At 29.2% G+C, this 12,967-nt stretch overlaps 1 protein-coding gene across 3 annotated transcripts; it reads right to left on the bottom strand.

Moving 5' to 3' along the window:
- Positions 1–3,632: 3,632 nt before the first annotated feature.
- On the bottom strand, positions 3,633–7,022 carry LOC133705623 (protein TIFY 6B-like). 3 transcript variants are annotated; one of them, XM_062130922.1, is made up of 7 exons: positions 6,747–7,017; positions 5,949–6,016; positions 5,362–5,654; positions 5,193–5,277; positions 4,753–5,080; positions 4,509–4,563; positions 3,633–4,027 (listed from the first exon to the last, which is right to left on the bottom strand). In XM_062130922.1, the coding sequence occupies exons 1-7, from the start codon at positions 6,832–6,834 to the stop codon at positions 3,958–3,960; spliced, it is 987 nt and encodes a 328-aa protein (XP_061986906.1). In that variant the 5' UTR covers positions 6,835–7,017; the 3' UTR covers positions 3,633–3,957. The 3 variants fall into 3 exon arrangements, with proteins under 3 accessions (XP_061986906.1, XP_061986908.1, XP_061986907.1); XM_062130924.1 differs by having other exon boundaries at positions 5,362–5,552; positions 6,747–7,015; XM_062130923.1 differs by lacking the exon at positions 3,633–4,027 and having other exon boundaries at positions 4,547–4,632; positions 6,747–7,022.
- Between the last annotated feature and the right edge of the window lie 5,945 nt (positions 7,023–12,967).

The raw sequence follows: 12,967 nt of genomic DNA, 5'->3' as shown, positions 1-12,967 counted from the left end.
TATGTTTTTTTTTTTTTTCAAAGGTGAAATTTTGAAATTGGAAAGCGTATAATCTGCAGAGTTTGTTAGATGTGGAATAAAAAGCCACGAATCTTCATCCCAACTTCGAACACGATATATGAGATAGCCTGAATAAGTGATTATTTGAATAAGTGATTATTTTTGTGTTGAATCTTGTTTTTAAAATATGTATTTTGTATGAAAATATATTAAAATAATTTTGTTATATTGTTTTATGATTTTTATATATTAATATTAAAAAATTATTATTTTAATTGAAAACATTTTTAAGAAGATAAAAATGGATGATTTATTTTTATTTTTATTTTTATTAAAATTGAATGGGTTGAAATGGGTTGAAAATTAAAAGATTTAGACACTTCACAATTATTTTTTTTATTTTCTGAGATAAAAAATGAATCTTTTAGTTTGGTTTGATTATATATAATCTCGGTTTTTTTATTTAATTTCTCGAATTAGTTTTGTTAACTTTTTTATTTTTAAGATTTAAAATCGAAACCAAGATGATTTTTAAGAAAGAACAATGAAAATCACACGACAAATTTAAAGAATAATTTGATTCAATTAATTTTAAATCAATCTTTAACATCAGCCAAGTAGCTCTGCTCACCTCTGAATCGATGTGGTGCTTGAAAAGAAAATTAAAATTCAACGACCGAATTACGCAGAACCAATCAAATTCCAGAAAGGACAGCCACTTATTGTCCCCTGTATGAGCACGTGAATTTTGTGTACGCTTGACGACGAAACCAATTGATTCCAGATCTCTCCAGCTCTCCGCATTTGTATTTTGTCTGCCACTTTGCATTATTTATTATTGTGAGAACAGCTACGAGTATATTTTGTGATAAAATATATTAAAATACTATTTTTTTATTTTTTAAAAATTATTTTCAATTAACATATCAAAACCATTCAAAATATATATAAAAAATTAATTTTTAAGAAAAAAAATGATTTTTTGCGGAATCTCTTCTTTCTATCTCTTCCCACTCTCGTTAATTTTCATTTATCATTGAGGATATATATTTCTCCGTACGTAATTTGAAATCATTTTTTTTTTTATTAACATCCATGTAATTTAACTCTTCATTCTCTTCCTAATCATGATTTCTTTTAAAAATATCAAGATTTAGGCAATATTTGGAAAGATAGTTGAAATTATATTTTTTAAAAAATTATTGAAAATTAATTTTTTATATATTTAGATTATTTTGATGTTTTGATGTAAAAAATAATTTTTAAAAATAAAACATATTATTTTAATGCATTTACAAACAAAAAATAATTTAAATCACAACAATTATAGCAACACATCTAAATACCCTCTTAATCTATCTCAATGAATATGAAATTACCCTTATATTTTATATTAAAGTGTGTTCTCGTAGTCTTGATGAATATTGAGTCCTCACTCTTTGATTATTATGATTTTTTTCATGATACGAAGTTAATCACCATGATTCCATTAAATTAATTCGCATTTTTATAAATGAGTTGCATAAACAATGCTTTAATAACTTTTGTTGTGATATATATATATATATATATATATATATATATATATATATAAAAAAAAAGGGGTGAAATTACCTGTAATTGAAGTAGTGATGGTAATTAAAATTAATCAAAGAACTTCTATCCGGCGCAAACTACGAGAGGAAATGTCACTCAATCACCGTCAGAGCTTGTCTGACATGGCCGTGACTTTTAACTTTGGCGTGGACCGATTAGACTGTTAGCTAGCTCTTGTCGTTGTAGACTTGTAGGCTTGTAGCCATTTTTGCTTTACGTGTAAAATGTGTTCAATCATACTTCCATATTAAAAGACTTGTTTGTTTATAACAGTCATTATTTTTTAAAATAATTTTTATTTAAAAATATATTAAAATAATATTTTTTATTTTTTAAAATTTATTTTAAATATTAATATATCAAAATCATCTAAAATCATAAAAAAATGTATTAAAAAGAAAACTTTAGATTTTTTTTAAAAGTATTTTTAGAATGAAAAAACAATCATACTCTTAAAAAAAACTTAAAAGGTTATTTTCTATATATTTTTGGTATGATAATAATTTTTATTTTTATTTAATAAAATAATATTTGGTTTGTTAAACAATTTATGTTTTTTATTACACATCACCTATAATTGCTTTTTAAATATTGGTTTTGTAGAAGATAGAATAATCTAGTTTTTATTTATCTTGAAAGCAATAATTCATCTCATATTATTTTTAATAAAATCTATAATTTTTTAAAACTTAATTTTTAAAATCACAACTAAAAATATTTTTTAAAACTTTAATTACAAAAGTAACCATATTGTCATTCTAACTCTTAGCTTCCAAATAACTTTTAAGAAACCTTTAATATCCCACCATATTTTTCATTGATTTTAAATTGGGTTTGATACAAGAAAAAATATATATATTAGAAAAGGTAAGTTTTAAGAGTGGTGTTGCCTTTGGATCATCGTTTTAGTTTTTTTTTTAAAAAAAAAAGTTTAAATAACATCATTTTAAAGAAATTTAAAAAGTCAAGTAGAGTTTTACTTGGGTTTTGACTGTCACAAGTTCATTTATCAACGACCAAGCAACTCCTGAGTTGGTTTGACATAAATGTCCTCAACTAAGTCCTGACTCAATGGGTTGACCAACCTACTAGTCTCGTCCCAATGTAAAATACCATAAAATTTGGTCCCCTTCAGTTAAATGAGGGACTATAACCTTGAAAATTAAAATGTACCTTTTCTTTTAAAAAAAAAAATGTACCTTTTCTAATCTAGACGAATACGTATGTGGTAGGTTAATAGAAAGAAAAACTAATAATTCTTTAGTTAGAAAGTATTAAAAAAAACAAAAAACTATTATAAAGAAGCTTAAGCCAAAAGCAAAATTAGCTGTATAGCAAGACTTGTTTGAAATTGTGATAATAATAACGGTTTAAATTATTTTTTATTTTAAAATATATTAAAATAAAAAAATTATTTTTAATATTAATATAATTTGAAAATATAATTTTTTTTATTTTAAAAAAAAATAATTTAAAAATTTTAAAAATATAATTTGTACTGTATTTCTAAACACACCATGCTATTGTAACTGAAAAGCCGTGTAAATCTTGGTAATAAAAATATAATTTTAATCATGCAACAAATGTGCTTTATGTCGCAGAATCTTACAAGTAAAGAATCCAAGAGCATTAACAAGGTAATGGGGAAAAAAACAGGCAAAGGAGGAAGACCCTACAGTTTATAGTTGAGATCAAAAAGAGTTTTGAACAAAAAAAAATATTAAGTTGTAAAAATTTGAAGGATATTGTTATTAAACTTAAATTAATAAATCAATATTAAAATTATATAACTTGATTTTTTATCTAACCCGATTTAAAATTAAATTTTATATAAGTTACTTTAACATGCAATGAGTCTAGCAAGTTTAAAAATAATTCAAATAATAGATAAATAACATAATATTTTTTTAATTTTTAATTTTAAAACATTAACATATCAAACTAACCTAGATTTAACTGCTTAACCTAGTTGAACTTCATTAGATTTCATAACTTTGTTTATTTAAACTATTTTTTACTTAGTTCACGCAAACCAATGAAATAAATTATAAAAATCAATTTTTAAAAAAAAATTGAAAAAAAATACAAGTTGCTTCTTCGTTTACATGAACAGCAAAGCATATGAATAGTAAATCAGCTGAGTTGTACACCTCTAGTGTATAGTAGAATAGAATAGAATGAGAGTTAAGTTTGACGATCAAACAGAGTCGTGATTACAATCACACTACTAACACCTTTAACTTGCTACACAAAATCTCAATAATTATTCCCTTCTGCTCTGGCTTCATGCATAGTGGTCCACTCCCTTTTCTTGCTAAAAGAGGAACTAGTTCAGGCTGCAGAGATTGCAGATAACTTGCCTTAATAGGGTTCAGGGTTGGTAAAATGTGGAGATTTCTTATTGAGGTTGTATGGTGCCGCATTCATCACCCTACATTCACAAAAAAGGTATCAATTCAGGAGCCGGACGATTTAGTTGAGCTAATCGTTGCATCCATAATATCACTACATTGAAATGCAATTTTTCCAGGAATATAGCAAAGGTAGTAGTAGAGTATATTTTTATACTTTCCACCTTCTTTTTTTAAAAAAAAAAACTGATTCTATATTGGTGGTAAATGTGCCCCTCATACCCAAAGCAAAACAAAAGGCAGGCTTTGAAAATTCTGGAGTCAACTCCAGACATAAGGTGTCTCCAATTCCAGGCCCCGACTTCTCTAAAGATATAACTACCACAGAGGCAAGAGTTCTAGGCCTAGCTAAATTACGCATAGTAGTGCATCTCCACATGTACTTGCTTTGGCTCCCCATCTAAAGTGTAATTGTTAATAATTATGAAATGGATTTGAGCATTATGGTCAAAGTGATAGTGTAAACAAGCATCTTTAGTTCTTCCTTAAATAAGAACTCACCTTTCCTTGCGCTTCTCTAAAAACCGAGCCAATGATGCTTTTCGAGCCTGGGGGACTGCGGTGACAGAGGTTGGCCATCAATTATACATTGCAAATGTAGACAAACAAAAACCTAATCTGTAGACTATGTAACAAGTTCTGAATGAATGTGCTGCATAATTTAAAAATCCTTTAGTTGGAAAGTTTTTCAACGGGACAATATCTGTTAGAATATCCCCCTCAAGAGAGAAAAAAAAGATCATACCAGATGGTATCATGGTGGTTGTAGTAACAGATCCCACTACATTTGCTGTCTTTGGATGCTCTGGTTTGGTAACATGAGTAGTCACGGCTCCTGTGGTTTTAGTTGCCATGATTTCCTCAGTACTAGTTGACCCACTCCCTGATTGGGCACCAGTATGTGATGGGCTTGAGAGACGAGAGCATGGTGGAGTGGACATTATAGGTTGGTTCACGGGACTAAGATCAGCGGCTGCTGGCTTAGAGATAGATGCCTGGACTTGGACTATTGGCTGTGCTAAGTTAGATGAAATGGAAGACCCATTTCCAGCCAAGAACATGATTGCCTGGGCCTGCGTAGGATTCCATAAAGAAACCAAATTTAGGATCACCATTTCCCATTAGACAATAAATTAACAGCCGGCACACACATTTAGACAGAAGAAAGAAAGACCAAGAAAAAACCTTCTCAGGGGATATATCATCATAGACATTGACTGAGCCGGCATAAAAGATGGTCAATTGAGCAGGAGACCCAGATGCCTTGACACTGTTCCCATAAACATGTTTCAATTGATGTTCATTGTAAGAAATATTTGGAAGTGTTCATTTAAAGAATAAAGTGATACCTTACCTTGAGTCTGTTACCCCAGCAACAGAACCAACCATTGGAAGAATTGAATGTGGAGCTGTGACAGGAATTCCTCCTAGCAACTGTGGCTTCGTGGTAGTCCCGGCCATATTCTGACCAGTTGCTGGATAATGATTCTTGAAGAAATGATTGCCCATAGAAATTGGAATTGCATGATTGGAGACTGGAAACATCTTCACATCATGAGGATGATGCATAGAATGCACATCGTGTTGCACAGGATAAGCAGTCAGTGAAAAATGAGTCCCACCTTGTCTATTGAGATTGAATAATTTCTATATGATAAAAATCCATGGGGGAATAATGACATTAGCTCTTATATATGAAATAAAATGGGATTTGATGATAAACGTTTGCTTAAATCCTAGCACCAAGGGAAATATTCGTCCAGCTCTTTTTAAATAGCAACGGAAGTGATAAAGTTTGTTCCTTCAGGATTTTTAAGCATACCCAGCTGATAAGTTGATTATTCCAGGGAGCTTCGTTAACTAACTTTCCATTGATGCCTAACAGCTACTCAACGTAAATATATTATTAAACACAAGGGATAGGAAGGAACCATACCATACCTGGAATTCAGCCGTGGAGTGACGAGGGGTGGAGACCTTGTTAGAGAAGGGCCACTGCATCCCTGAACCTGTAGCAAATCGTATAGATTTCAACAAAAGGATTAGCAACTGCATAACCTTTTAATTCAAAACAAATCCGGGAAAGTAACATAACACTCAACTTTTGGTCACTATCAAATTAGGGAAAAGGAAACTCAAACTGTTTGAATCAGACTCCAGATGGCACAACTGGGAAAATCAACCTATTGTGTATAATCCAAAATTGCTTGTTGAGATAAACAGTCAAACATATGAAGACAAACAATTATAAAATATCGATGTAAACAGGCACTGATACAAAATTGAATCTTTATCTCACAGATATAATCCGTCAACAGTAGATATATGGCGACGCACATATATGCATATATATTGGTTGTATATATATACTGTGTCAAACAAATAAATTCAGCAAAGATTTTTTTTAAAAAAAAAAACTTCATAATTTCTCAACGGTATGAGACAATTACTCTTTCTTTTCATTTATTCAATTCGAACATCACAGTCACAGACTCGCGGCTGCACCAGCCATGCACTCAGAATTAACAAGGTACAAGAAAAGGAGAAAATTTTCCACACCAAAGCAAAAGCAAAGCTACACGATTTCATATCACAAGTAATTCTAAATATAACTAAGCGCACAAGTTCATTTTAATGCTAGAATCACAAAACCAAAGCAAAAGATGAAAAAAAAACAAAAAGAACTTTTTTTTTAAGGCAAGAAGAAGAAGAAGAAGAAGAAGAAGAAGAAGAAGATACCTGACTCTTTACACCCATCAGCGTTTACCTCCTCCTTAACCACAGCCAATGGTTCTCTTGAACTCAAACCCAAAAAATCTCTTTCCATTTCACTCTCTTCAAAAGAACTAGCTTACTACAGAGAATTCAGCTAAAACCAACCTCGAAAGACGAGCCCAATTACCATACGGATCAATCAATCGATTTCTCTTCTCTTCAAAAGACCAAAATTCTTGGAGAGAGAAACGAGAGAGGAAACCCAACCAAGCTTCTACTATTTAAAGCAGGAGAGTTTTTTTTTTTTTTAAGGTTGTATAAGATCTTGACCGTTAATTTTTCGAAGAATTATCAAAATACTAGGTGTGATAGTTACCGGTTTATCCAGTTTGGTTACTGGTTTGTCCGGTAACACAACACGTGCGAAACTCTTTAATGGACACATTACCAGCAAGTTGCTGCAAGTTGGCCCACTTGTCGGTGGTAACGCCTCTCTTCGACTGAGAGTGTAACACGTGTACTTGTCACGTGAAGAGTTTCTCTCGGTGGGTTGATGAGCTCATCTTTATTTTAAATTTTTAATAGCTGTCTCAACTCATATAAATTATCGCCATAAATTATCAAAGAGTGATGTGTAATTCATCTCAAGCTTCTTCTTTTTTTCTATAAATGATTACACAGCATTTTCGGGGTTTTTTTTTTATTTCTTTAAGTTAAACACTTAACCTCTTTTGTTATTTGTGGGTGTAAAAAGCATATTTTAAATTAATTAGGTTTCATTTGGAAGTATTGTTAAATATGATTGAAAATATATTTTGCTTTAATTATAATTTGAAATGTATTTGATTAGTTAATATATACCATAATTTTAAATGAATTCCATTAAAAACACTATTTAAATTTTGATTACGAAAAAAATCATCTTTTATAATATTTTTTTTCTGAATTTGTAACAGTAAAAACTATTACAATATTAAATACATAATATCTACCCGGCTATAATATATATTTTAAAAAAAATAATGTAAGAAGAATAGAATATCAGAAAACTAAGACGTTCATTTGTTTGAAAAGTTCCGCAATTTTAATTTTTTTGGTCAAGTTATATCAAATAAATTGATTGAATAACTCTCAAATTCTCATGGAATAAAGGATATATGAAGTGAATAAATTGCTCTTTATTGTTTATAGATTTTGCGAGTGATTACTTGTATTGATTATATTTTTTACATAATTTTTTTTTTATAAAATTATTTTTGTATTGTTTTCTTGTGCAGTTTTAAGGCGAGGTTGGAGTGACGTGGCATCATTAATTTTTTATATGTTACTATATTATAATGGTCCTTACTGAAAGTGCCGGTTTTAAAATGGCACATGTGGTATCATTGATTAATTCTTCACGAGTTACTTTGTTTATTTTAGTGATCTTTAGTGAAAATAACAGTTTTAAATAGAAATGTATGTTCATGATTGTGATGAATAAATGAATGAACAATTTTAATTGTGGAATATGAAATAAAAAAATAGTATATAATAAAAATATCTTGAGAAGTGTAATTTAACTGATCAGATACTAAATTTGTTTCATAGAGATTATCAGTTCGAGTATCAAAAATTTTAGGATCATTAGAGATTTATATAGTTGTTAACTCCAGGGTTCATGGAATTAGTCGAGATACAAGCTGATTCAAACACTCATATTAATTAAACAAAACATTCATAAAAAATAAAAAAAAATATTCCATACTGGTAAAAGTATCCCGCCAAATATCGCGACCAATCAAAAACACCAGTAAAATGTTTTAAGTATCCATCGAGCTCACCAAATATTCTTCATACGAGTCAAAAACACCCGTAAAAAATAAATAAAAAAAGTAACCCGCTTATTCCAAGCTGGTAAAAGTTTCTTCTCTGTTGCAAACTATTATCTCTTCTAACAATCTCACTCTTTCATAAACAAAGATTTACAGGTAAATCACCACCCTCAAGTTATTTCCTCCTTCAAATCCACATATATTTCTGTTATTCATATACAGTGAAGCTCCTCTTTTTTCCTTTTTTTTTTCTTTTTTAATCCAGCCCCATCTTTTTTTTTACCATTTCGTTGTTTTTCTTTTCTTTTAATTTAGCCCCTTTTTTTTCTAAATCTAATTCACATATTTTTTTAACAATTATCTAGGTTGTATTTGAACAAATTAAGTCAATTTAATTATATCAGTTGGGGTATTTTTAAATTAGTCAAGTCAATTAAATCATGTCAGGATAATTTTTGTATGGTTTAATTTTAAACCCGGACTGATTAAGAAGTTAGGTCAATGTTTTTTTTATTAATTTTATTTTTAACTATTTTTACTAATTAGATGGATTGTTTTTGGATAGACCAGGTCAATAGGATCATGTCAGATAAACTTTCGACACAGTTTAATTTTAAATTGAAATTTAATAAAAAATTAAATAAAAATGTTTTAATATTATTCTGCTTTGTCTAATTTAATAACAATATTAAATAATATTTTTACACTGCGTATTTTTTTGTCGCGTTCAAGAAGAATTTCGATTTAACCCAGCCTTTGTCTAATTATCTAGCGCTAGCTGTAACCTAGTTAAAATTTAGTCGGTTTTAACCCAGCCTGGAATGATTATGAGATTTTAGGGCATTACTTTGTAGAGATATACAATTACGTGATAAATAACAAAACCTTTTAATTATTCGTGGTATTTAGAGAAAAAGCTGGTCTAGATATTTTAAAATAGCTCATAGAATAAATAAATAAATTGAATTAACGAGGACATGGGAGATGCCATTAGAAGAAATTGTCCTCTTTCAGTCCAGTCAAGTGAGCGAATGAATGGAGAAGGAAAGGAAAAGAATAAAGGAGAGAAGCGCAAAGTTAAGCGGACAACAAGATGAACCAATCAACCAGAAAAGGAGATTTATTTCCGTGCGGATGGTGTATATATGGATCAAATTTAAGGAATAAAAAAGCATTGTCCTATCAATACAGAATTTTATAAGCCTGCACTCAATCTAGTTGCTGTGGTCAATTGTGTGACTTGTTCCGTCCCCGTCCCGGGTTCGACCCTCTATGTGCACGCCTGTCACCCCCGCGGTGCCTAACCTACCCCTGGGCTTGCAGGATGTCCAGTGGGCCGTGGGGATTAGTCGTGGTGCGCGCAAGCTGGCCCGAACACCCCACATGAATAAAAAAAAAAAAAAATTTATAAGCCTACACCACTGCAAAAGCAAAGCAGGTAAAAATAGATTATTTTTTTTTATGTAGAATTAGCATGATTTTTAAAAATATTTATAAAATAACATGTTTTTAAAAAATATATGATAAAATGACATCATCTTTACATGTCGCAATTGAAAAACATAGTATGCATAATTTATTGTTATTCATGATAGTTAAATCTAAAATAATTATGAAATAGTTTCATATTTGAAGAGGGGGGACATCATAGGAAAAAAAAAAACTCCAAAGACACACCAAAATTTATATTATAATATCACTGATACCATTAAACAGATCTTGACTAAATAAATTCAATAATATAAAAAAAAATTATCAACGATTATCTAAGTGACCACACTTGTCATCCAAGTACAATTGGGTGACTCGTTTGTCTAAAACGATGTATCTACTAAAATTTTTGTTAATAATTTTTTTTAATATCATTTGATTCGTTTTGTCAATATTTTTTTATGATACTAGTGTTTTTTTATCAGAGTTTTAATGTAATTTCTATATTGTTTTCCTCTCTCCTCACTCTTAATGGGGCATCGCATTTCATAATTATTTTTGTAAGTCTTTATTCTAAATAACAATAACTTGTGTATATCATGTGTTTAAATCGTTACATGTACAAGCTGTTTTATTTTATTAATTTTTTTAAGCTGTGTTATTTCATAATATTTTTTTTTAAAAAAAAAATGCTAGCCGTAAAAATATTACCAGTATCGTTACTTCATTTGATAATAAATCATTGTATATCCCTTGCCATGGAAAACAAGTGAGAAACGTTTCTGGCCTACTTAAATTTCTGGCCTCAATTGAAATAAATTGTACCGTGCCGTTATTTCGTAAAAGTAACGGTCTGTGACATTATATTGTTTGGTAGTCATCGGGAAGGGACAGATCCAACACGTGTCGAAACTCTATTGAGTTTCTCTCACAACAGTACCCACGTACTGTCTCTTTCTGTCGCTGCCAATTGTTACGTGTCAAGGTTAAAGGAAAATATCAAATATTTACCGTTTCTCAGGTCACGTGGCGATTCTCTGGCCACCAATCTCACGTGTCTTTGTGCACGCCTCTATGCAGTGAATTTTTTTATTTATTTTTAGAAACATGTTGCAAATCAATGCATGTTTTGATTTATGGCATAGTTTTTTCAATTTCTAGAACATTTATTAGTCTTGTACAAATATGGTATCTATGTAACACCTAAGTGTTCGTTTGATATTGTTGATATTATGAAAATTTTTGTTTCTTAAATTATTTTATACCTAAAAAATCTTTAAATTAATGTTTTTTTAAGTGTTTTTTAATAATTTTGATTTACTAATATAAAAAATAAAAAATCATAATTTAATATTTTTTCAAATAAAAAATATTTTAAAAGAATATAATCTACCTGATCTAGATATTTTTTTACACGTTCAAAAAATTTTAATCAGGCCCGCAATAAAGTGCAAAGCAGTAAAACTAGTTATTCCTTGAAGGAAGAAGATATTTATTTTTTCAAAGTGGTAATTGATCATTCACAACAATCAAAACTAGTTAAATTAGGATAAAGAAGACGAATTTTTACGCTATAGATATATTAAAATACATCATTACATGATAATGATTCACTATCAAGTGAAACAAAACTCGTTATTTTACTAATTATAATTATCAGAAAGTTACATGTCAATAAGATTTTTTGTATGGAACAAAAGTTAAATATACATAAATAATAGTACTTAACTTAAAAACAATACACATAATTGTATATAATAAGAATTGTTAAAACCATAGTTTTGAAATTCGGGGCTGGAACCGGGCGGGGTTAGAAAAAAATAAAGGAAGGAAAAATCCGGTGTGACCTGGCTGACCCGGCAAGATTTGTTAACTTTTATATTTTTTTTACTAAAACAACGTCGTTTTGATTTAAAAAAAATAACTCGATTGACTCGGTGACCCAGTTAAAACCTGGAACACTAGTCTTAGATCGGGCTGGATCTTAAAACTATGGTTAAAACCTGATTTCCAAGTAAACATAGCATGCACACCTTATTTTTCTCTTCTCGAATTTGAAAACTAAAATTGATGTTAATATTAACATATATTACCCCTTTAAAATTTTTTAAAAATTAGTAATTTTTACATATTTAGTCGTCGTATTATATTTCGATGATAAAAGGTTTGAACTTGTATCTCTAACATATTTTTTCAAACTCTAGCGCACTTTTTTTTCCATCAATAGTTTCTCTGTTTTTTTTTTTTTAATGTCACGACAAAGAGGTATGAAGAGATTAAAGATCATTTTAATCCCAATTGAACTATAATTAATGACTTTTATCACCAACTTTAATACAGCAACAACATGTTTAACATGTTATAAAGATTCATTTTGCTAATACAATGAATACTAAAAATTTATATAATCATTAATTTTAACATTTATGAGATTAGTTGAGATATACAAATTGACCCGAATATTTATATTAATAATAAAAAAAAAATCCATTTTGTTATCGGAATATCTCTGTGAACAACTGGCATTTTAAGGACAAGATAAAAATTTCCATCGGTCTCTCTTATGTAAATTATGATTTTCCGTTGTAAAAAAAATAAAATAAAATAAAACTGTGGATTTGTCAAAATACAGTAATTTCACTTGATTGCAGGTTAATGTTACAATATGTTTTTTTTAACACGTTTTCTTTACTTTTGCAATCATCACTCTTCCTACGCAACTTTAAAACAACTAGGTGATCATGGGACACGGAAATATAAATCTATTAAAATAATGATGCACTTAGTACGGCCTGTGTTTAACAAAGATCCCTGGAGTAATAGAATAGTAGGCTTGGGGGATAGACAACTTAAGATGAATATGTATTTAAAATATATATATAAATGAAAATTTTTAATATATTTAAGAAATATTTTATTATTACTTTTTATATGTATCTGATAAGTGTAGCCTTGAGTAATTTTTATTTTATATTTGAGTTTTTTGTCAAATAAAAATAA

The sequence above is a fragment of the Populus nigra genome, chromosome 10 (assembly GCF_951802175.1).
Source record: "Populus nigra chromosome 10, ddPopNigr1.1, whole genome shotgun sequence".
Classification (NCBI taxonomy): Eukaryota; Viridiplantae; Streptophyta; class Magnoliopsida; order Malpighiales; family Salicaceae; genus Populus; species Populus nigra.
The sequence above is the reverse complement of the archived record's forward strand: the minus strand, read 5'-3'. Positions and strand labels throughout refer to the sequence as shown.